The sequence below is a fragment of the Morus notabilis genome, unplaced genomic scaffold, assembly GCF_000414095.1.
Source record: "Morus notabilis unplaced genomic scaffold, ASM41409v2 Scaffold2182, whole genome shotgun sequence".
Classification (NCBI taxonomy): Eukaryota; Viridiplantae; Streptophyta; class Magnoliopsida; order Rosales; family Moraceae; genus Morus; species Morus notabilis.
In genome coordinates this window covers 161,280-170,104 of record NW_010364651.1, presented here as the reverse complement: position 1 = coordinate 170,104, position 8,825 = coordinate 161,280, and the positions used below count along the sequence as shown (strand labels likewise).

Here is an 8,825-nt window from a genome sequence, read left to right as displayed (position 1 = left end):
TAAACTCAAGTTTTGTGTGCCAAACGATCGCCCCAACTAGTATGTCGTTACATATGAGATCTGTCATTTTTGGCTGTCCACGCAGAGCATCAGAATTTGTTCCTTTTTCTGAGTTGAGCATGCATCCCTTGAACACGTTTAGTTGATTTCGATTCAATATTCATGTGGTTTTTGGTAATGTAATTTTGTAGAAGTACTGTACCATAATTTCGATTCAAGATAAAGAATCATTTCTTGTAATGCCAAGACATTCAATTCAGTCCTAAATTTTGCTATCCCGTTTTATAGGCTATTCTTTTGTCTAAAGTATTCCTCCGTAAATTAGTTGGCTATGCAAAAATTTAAATTCTACTAAAGGTACGCAGTCGACTAAGTCGAGATAAGATCTTAGTGGTTTGGAGGTTTAAAGAGCTACTGAGCATCATTTCTGGGCTGAACTTGATATACATGGCAAAAGAAATTTATACTATTGCAGCCAATAAATAAACTAGGATGGAATAAAATCACCCTGACTCACTTTTGTTAGCATCCTTTTTGCAAGTATGTGATAATGCCGTTGTCAAATTCGTTGTCCGACCATTGTAGCCACCAAGACACTATAAAATATTCCAATTAAAGTAAAAAGTCCCAGCACAATCAATGCCATTATAAACAGCAATGGTAGCCCTGCTTCACCAGCACCTCCTAGGCAACCACATTCACCTGCCATACTTGCACAGCTCTCAAAGCATGTGGTGCAGTCGGTCCACATACAAAGAGTGCCGGGTAAATGACAGTCCGCACAGACACTACAAGAATTACAAACAAGCCGGTTACCATGTTAGGTACTGAGTATTATAGGGCCATTTACAAGGTTCAGTTAGTACTACATAGTACATACATCAAAGATAGCAATAAAAAAATAATAAATTAAAATAAAATAAAATAAAAAACTCGCTTCGTTGTGGCACACTCATGACAGCCTATAATCACCATTATATCACCGGAGGAAGTACATTTGCTAGATCCAGTAACCAAGCCAACAACCCCATTGCTTTATTTACTAATAAGTTAAATAGCCACAAAATTCGGACTTGGTTGTTCACAGTTTAGTCCCAAATCGTGTTGTCCTTGGCTTTGGTCCATTGTCTGTTTTGTTTTCTTTTACTTCCCTTGTGTATATATATATATATATATGTTTATAGTTATATACAATTGTGCGTACGTGTTTTTGTTTGTGGCTTCTTATTTGTGCGGGATGATGCTTTTGGTGTGTGGTGGTAGATGCCAAGAGGGGGCAATGATGAGGACACGACTCTTCATTGGAATCAAAAGCAGAAGGAGGAGTTGTTGCAACTCCTAGCAGAGTATAACCGTAACTACCATGGTCGGAAACCGGTCCAGAAAAATTGGGAAGATTGGGCTACTAAGCTACAAAAACATTTTAAGGATCCAGTTACGGCGGCCAAGGTTCAACAGATGCGAGTGCGTCTAAAAGGCAAGTTTGATAAGGAGGTTATACTACGTACAACCACAGGCCTTGGTTGGGATCCTGTGACAGGCGCAGTGACTTGTACGGACGAGTATTGGGAAGATTTTGCTAAGGTAATCACCAGTTGTTTGTTTTCCTTTCCCAAATTATTTATCATCAGTTAGAACATGTGTTCAACGTGCGTTAGCTTATGTGGATGTTATTTTTCACACAGAACAAGAAGTGGGCTAATGCTGCGAAGAAGCATCCCCTTAAAAATTTTGACTTGTACTACGAGGCCTTTGGTAGTACCCGTGCATGTGGTGAATTTGCGGTGGGATTGGAAAATCCCACCACCGCGCACGTAGACACAACTCCAATCCCGGCTGAAGAAGGTGAAGGGGGGGCGACGTCGCATTCGTTAGGCAGCGATGACATTTTTGTGACCACGATGTGAGCTGGGTTGAACAGTGCTAGGAAGGGCTTGAATGTTGCATCCACCTCTAAGGCAATTGGTAAGAAATCTGGACGCAGTCAGAAACGTCCGGTTGGCGATCCAGAAGCAAGGGCACTACTTGGACGACTTGTAGCCTCTATAGAAAGTAAGAATAGTAGCAGGGCTACCAGTTCCAGCGCTTCTCAGAACCCTGCGACCCCTACCACTCTGCGGCAGTGTACAGCGATTGTGAAGGAAATGGATCTTGAAGATGACACTGTCATAATATTCTTAGAGGCCATTGGGTGGTTTCCACACATGCAGCAACTCTTTTTGGATATGACAGAGACGCAAAGGGTTGGTTTCGTGATGAGAACCGTTACCTCTAAAACGAGTCAATCTACCCAATCTTGCACCATGCCCCCTCCATCCATGGCTTCCAACTTCATGCAGCCCCCTATATATCAAAACTTCATGCCGACACCCAACTTTTACCAACAACCGCCAATCTATGGCCAACAACCTCCTACCTTTGGCCAACCACAAGTACCCAGTTTCTCTCAACCCTCTCACCACATGCAACCACAACACCCACCAATCCAAAACATGACCCCAAATGTTACTCCCCATCCCCCTAACTTTCAATGTCCACCACCCTATTACATGCCTAGTTTTCCACCTAACTCTGGTCATTTTGGTGGAGGAAACAATGAGGAGTAGCTACTTGTTAGGCTTTTTAATTATGAGGCTCTTTGTTTACGAGACTTTTTATTTATGAGGTTTCTTATTTATGAGGCTTAGACAGTGTCGGACAATTTTCTTAATTATGAGGCGTTTAACTATGTTGTAATCATTTATTGAGTTGTGTTGTACTTCGAAACTATTACTTCGTTTGCTTTCTCTTTCAATTAGTGTTCTGATGACATGATGCAATTTGCATTAATGACTTTACTTGGTAGTGACTCTTATACTTTGCCATTACATTATTGCACAATTTCAACATTAACTATGTTGTACTTGTGACTTCTACTATAGCAGATTTGGCGAACAGGTTGTAATGTGGAACGGAGGGCCTTCGAACGCGTCGCCTGACAACACAATAGACGATGACTCAGATGATGACTATGAGACAGCAGGTGTCGCGGCTATGCTCTGGTATTACCAAACCTACGTTGAGAGACCCCCGCCTCAACCTAAGCACACCTCCGCGTTCACAGGTATTATGCGTGTTGATTACTTGCTTGATGGTCATGAGGACGTAATTCGGAATAAGATTAGGATGGGCAGTGACTGTTTTAAGCGACTGAGTTCACTCTTAGAACTTAAGGGATATCTGAGACCCACTAGGAATATGAACGTGGACGAGCAGCTTTTTATCTTTCTATACATTGTGTCCCAAAGCCAAAGCAATAGGGAATCGCAGGATCAATGGCAGCATTCTGGATCCACAATTTCCAAATACTTCGAGGCTGTATTGGCGGCAATATATAACCTGCGGCATGATTTCATAACACCCCCGAATTTTAACATTATTGATCCAATCATTGCTGCGAGTGGAAGCAAGTATTTGCCATGGTTTAAGGTATGTCATTACTCATATATCATATCGTCAGCGACTAACATTATAAGATTGGTAACCTCGTTGTTCTTAATTGATTACAGAATTGTGTTGGAGCTCTCGACGGGACTCACGTCCCTTGTGTTCCACCATCAGGTAACCCCGAAGTATGGAGGAATAGGAAGGGTTTTTACTCCCAAAATGTGTTAGGGGTATGTTCATTTGACATGAAGTTTACCTACATATTAGCTGGATGGGAGGGATCGGCACATGATGCGCGCGTTCTTTCATCCGTAGTGGGGGTACGAGAAAAAAAGTTCCCAACTCCACCGCCCGGTATGTCAATCCCAATCCTTGCTATATATGTTGATAAACAAGCATCATCGTTGGTTGCTTGACTTCACTAAAGAGTTGGCCGTACTTAATTATTGCTTTGTAATGGCGAATGCAGGTAAATACTACCTTGTAGACTCTGGCTACGCGAACAACGATTGTTTCTTGGCGCCGTACCGGGGGAGCACATATCACCTTCAAGAGTATAGGGCAAGACGTGGGCGTCCTCGAACTCAGCGTGAGTTGTTCAATTACACGCATTCGTCCCTAAGAAATGCTATTGAGCGCACTTTTGGTGTTTGGAAAGCAAGGTTCCGCATACTCAAGTGCATAAATAATTACCCAATAGAGAAACAGATACAAATTCCTATTGCTTGTGCTGTGCTTCACAATTTCATACATATGTACAACAATAACGATGAGCTACTGCACCAGTACACACGAGACGGAGTTCCAGTTTTTGAAATTGATCCAGAAAATGCAGATCAAGATGTTAATCAGAATCACAATCCTGATCGCGGAACGGAACAAAATCAGAACTCCGCACATCGTAGACAAATGAATATTTTGAGGGACGAGATGGCAGCTAGCATGTGGGCGGCATTGGAAGCATATCGCAATCGGTAGTTACATATTTGTTCCGCAATTTTGACTACCGTATTTATTTTACAATACGTTGTAATGAACTTATGGACGTTTCTGTTATTTATGTATATAGGTGTATTAATGTGTAGTCAAAAAATCCATGTCAATACTTGCAAAATTTTAGAGTTATGTTTTTGTCAAAGTGAACATAAAACTCAAGTTCACATCTCACAAATCATCCAAGTGAACACACAATTCAAGTTTCAAACACAATTCCAATTAAACTCACTTTTTTAACTCCAATCTTGAATTTGGAGTTATTGAAAAGAACGCAACCTTTGTCTCCTTTTCCCAAACCAAAATAAGATACATGGGCCTCAAAATGTGCCCATCACGGTCCATTTCAATGAACAGCATCCAGTGCAGGCCCAGCCCAATATGAAACAGTGGAAGTGAAAAAGAGTGTTTGGTACGGTTCCCGCTCTTTGTATTTGTGTTTTCCGCGCCACGGAGATTACTCGTCAGATTTCACATTCAGATCTTAGAGAGAGAGAGAGAGAGAGAGAGAGATGTTTGGGAAGATAAGAGTGTCGCCTTCTTCATTGGAAAGCTTGGATAGGCCTCCTTCCAAGATTCTCAAGGATGATTCTCTCTCCATCTACGGTACTTTCTGTTTTCAATCGCAATTCTTAAATTTCTTCGCTAATTACGTGGATTTGGTTGTCGATTTGTGATTAATTGGTTTCGAAACCTAGTTTTCCTCCATTTTTTGTGGTTCCTTTTTCTGATTAGTCTTCTGTGACTGGGTTTATCTGCTTGTTGGAAGAGAAAATGAAGGAAAATATGAAATTAACCATAAAGTCGGAATTTTTTTTAGCACTCAAGGAAAAACGCCTGGATTTGACTTTGCAGCGGCTTGTTCTGTTTTTCAAGGAATTTTTATGAAATTTTGTTATGTATGCTCTCTGAAAATAACAACTTTTATGCTAACAAAAAGTGAAAAAATTATCTTTTGGGTGAAATTCATGAAATTTATGTGATACATGACAGTTCATATGTATGAATCTGTTTAAAGATCTAAAGTTAAACTAGATATGTGTTGCAGAACATTACTGTTGGAATTTTACCCAGAAATCTTGAACTTTATTGAAAACCAAAGAATACTGACAAAGAGAAACTATGGTAGTGTTTGGAGGATGGGTTGCAAACCACCCTAATTTGGGTTGAAACAGTATTTTTTCTCATAAAAAATTTGAATTTAAAAGTTACGCTACTTTGTTTTCTTTCACAAATATAAATTCTAGTTCAAACCACCTGGTTTGAATCCACCTTCCAAATGGCCCCTATGGCTCTCACAAGAAACACAAAAGAGAGAAAATGAGAACACCATAAATGAAGTAACTCTCAACAGAGTTTTATTGAACTATCCAATTACACCACATTGTCCAATTAGCCTTTTAATAGTGAACATCAGCTATATATTCTACAACAGATTTACAACAGAGACTATAATTCGATTGGTTATATCTGATCATGACAACCTAACTGCCTAATTAGACTAAATAATTCTCTACAACACAGCTCACATAAGACACTTTCTATTTGCCAATCTCCTATTGCCCGTCACCCTTCCTATTCTTCTGATTAAATCTAATCCAACAATACAACAATTACAAGCCGGAGTAAAACGTGGAAGAACTTTTATTTCTTCTACTGAAAATGGGTTTACTTAAATTATCTGTTTCATCATTTCTAATATACATGTAACAAAGAGTTGCTTCTTCTGGCTGTGTGTAACTTTATATTACATTTTTAAGTGCACTACTATGGTTGGCCTACTGCAATTGTGAACGTTGGATTTGGTAATTGAATAATTTCGCCACATCGGAAGCAAATGTCTTAAATGAATAATTTCACACTTCATTGCAAGAACTTTAAAGGCGATTCATAATTCTTTCTTTCCCTTGTTTTTGGTTCAGAGGCCACACTAGTCAAGCTTAAACAAGGTTCTCGACGCGATTCAAGTCCACCCTCCAAGCAGATAGGGAATGTAGATGTTGGTTCCATTTCAAGCTCAACCAGTCTTGAGCCAATGAAGATAGATGTGAGTTCTTCTTCTGCCAGCAGTTCACAGGATTCTCCAGAGTTCACAACCTCTCTCAATGAGGAGGTAATCTCAATCGATACGGATTGTTATTCATCCATAACACATCCAAGTTCTAGAAACACCCTTTTAGTGAGCAGTCCTAAGGAGCAAGATGAAAGGACCTTGTCGATTATTTACCTGTTTTCTAAATTTAAAAATGCTCATCATGCTGTTAACTTAGCCTCTGAGGATTCAGTGAGCACAATGGAGGATGGTTATTCTGTCGGTATTTCTCCAAATTTCAGCAGTTGTCAATCTCTTGATAGCACAAAGCAGCAATCGGAACAAGAGTTTGTCACTTCACAAGTGATTTGTGAGCACTGAAATGGGTTCTTGACCTGAAATCTTTTAACCCTTTGAACGTCGCTGAATTTTTGTACCTATAATCATATTTAAATGAAACTTAAAAAAGGAAGGTTGATCTTGATCATTTTTGAGCCCGCATGGATGTCAATCTATTTATTATTTTGCACCCCAATTTCAGCTTATGTATGTGTATGATCACATTCATATGTCCTCTCCTTAAGGTGAACACAACATAATTACATGTACACCCCAAAAGCCAACGGTTTGTAGAGTAGATTTTCCCCCTGTTAGAGGCCAATGGCAACAAAAAGTTTAAGGCTGATATAGTAAATTTATCGATCACATGTAACAGCAATATAACAAGTAACAACTGCTGTATCTTTAGCCAACAGGGAAAAAAAACTGTCAATTCTACCTTATTCTATTGTGAGCCGAAGAGCCCTAAGGATTGGAAAAAAAAAAAAATGGTAGTTTGATCTCCGCAAGCGTCTTACTTGGTCCATCCAAAATTATTTTCTCCATACTTGTAATTCTGGTTCAGAACAATGTTGTTATTGGTACCATTGTTGTTCCATTACTATTTTACAATCAGTTTCAAACACATTCAGTTAAACTAAAGGGAAACTGTATTAGAAGCCACAATAGAACGCAGAAAACCCAAAGAATCGCAAAAAAAAAATGAAGAGAGGAGGAAAAAGAGAAGAACAAGGAACATGGCCAAGCCCTGTGTGGCCCTTTTCTTTGGTTTGAGGGTCTTCTCCTTTGTATGGATGTCTCAAGTACACAACTTAGCCCACAGCTTTATACGTGTTTGGAGACTCTGGTGTTGATGTTGGCAAATGATAACATAACACTTATGGTAAATCGAATTATGCACATTATGGTGTAGATTTTCCCAAGGGATTAGCCACATGTAGACCCACATGGCGATTTTTTTTGTGATTTCATATAATAATATATCATTTATAGAAATGAAGATGATATTACCTATCAGGAAAACTTTTGAGGCAATTTCTACTTGGATATGTTTGATTGAGAATTGGGATCACGAATGTAGAGAACTTACGCGATAAGAGTGAGGACATTTGGGAGAAATATTTTGACGTGGTGCATCATGACCGTTGGCTTAAAACTTTCTCGATGAAATCGATGACACAACCGGCCATTCTTTAAATTTTGGGGAAATTTTTGCAATTTCATACCAAAGGACAAAGTAGTAACGACACTACCTATCCGGAAAATTTTGAGGCAATTTCTACTTGGATGTGTTTGTTATCTTCAGAAATTAAGATCGTATTTTGAAAGAACTCGAGCAATAAAATCGGTGTTACCACATACAATAACATCAATTACATGTTCAACAACTATAGTAACAAATCTTTGAAATTAGAAAGAATGCATTAATAAATTAATGACATTTTAGAGAATCTTTATGAATTTTATACCATGTATAACACACATAATTAAGTTAAATATTAATTATGAGAAGGAGAAGAAGGAGAAGAAGAAGGAAAAGAAGGAGAAGAAGAAGGAGGAGGAGAAGGAGAAGAAGAAGGAGAAGATATCTAGAGTATACAAAACTTCTTCGGCAGTACATTTGGATTTTGGATTTAAAAAAAAAAAAAAAAAAACTACGAAATTCATGACTCTTCATCTTCAACAAAGCTTGTTACTTCTCCATAACGTGTGCAATTAATGTGTTGAACAGTTTCTAGCTGACCCACACATAACCCAGCAGCGGACAAAACAAATCATTGATTTCCTCACGCCCGGCAACAATAAACCACCGTGCCGGCACGGCGCATTTGAAAGCAGAAGTTGAAAATGACATGATTTCCTCTTATTCAGATCCACCGTGCTCCAAAAAGCCGGCAGACTCGGGGTACTGCAGCTCCCGCCCCCGCTCCTGCAGCGTCCAAAGGGTCCGCGGGGCCCAACTCAGCAACGCCGGTGAACAATCGTGGCCTGATGGGGGATGATGAGGCTACAACATAAAAACTTTTTTAAAAAA

The 8,825-nt window shown here is 39.3% G+C and overlaps 2 protein-coding genes across 5 annotated transcripts in view; both read left to right on the top strand.

The window, feature by feature from the left end:
* The window catches only part of LOC112093246, a 7,300-nt gene extending 2,616 nt beyond the window's left edge, over positions 1-4,684 (top strand). For 2 of the 4 annotated variants that reach the window (XM_024171312.1, XM_024171315.1), the window contains 4 exons: positions 1,264-1,584; positions 2,925-3,468; positions 3,549-3,780; positions 3,896-4,684. In XM_024171312.1, coding sequence (XP_024027080.1) covers positions 2,944-3,468; positions 3,549-3,780; positions 3,896-4,404 — 1,266 coding nt within the window. In that variant the 5' untranslated portion in view covers positions 1,264-1,584; positions 2,925-2,943 and the 3' untranslated portion in view covers positions 4,405-4,684. Of the gene's footprint in view, positions 1-1,263; positions 1,585-2,921; positions 3,469-3,548; positions 3,781-3,895 lie in introns of all 4 variants that reach the window. The other 2 variants (XM_024171313.1, XM_024171314.1) reach the window with 2 other exon arrangements.
* Positions 4,685-4,872: 188 nt separating this feature from the next.
* LOC21390334 lies at positions 4,873-6,930 on the top strand. The gene is made up of 2 exons (XM_010106879.2): positions 4,873-5,025; positions 6,342-6,930. The coding sequence occupies exons 1-2, from the start codon at positions 4,932-4,934 to the stop codon at positions 6,830-6,832; spliced, it is 585 nt and encodes a 194-aa protein (XP_010105181.1). The 5' UTR covers positions 4,873-4,931; the 3' UTR covers positions 6,833-6,930.
* The last annotated feature ends 1,895 nt before the right edge of the window (positions 6,931-8,825 follow it).

Bases quoted from the DNA above. Each gene is read 5' to 3' on its own strand.
- LOC21390334 (XM_010106879.2), top strand. From the start codon at position 4,932: ATGTTTGGGAAGATAAGAGTGTCGCCTTCTTCATTGGAAAGCTTGGAT. The intron at 5,026-6,341 runs GTACTTTCTGTT...TTTTTGGTTCAG, and splicing joins TGATTCTCTCTCCATCTACG to AGGCCACACTAGTCAAGCTT.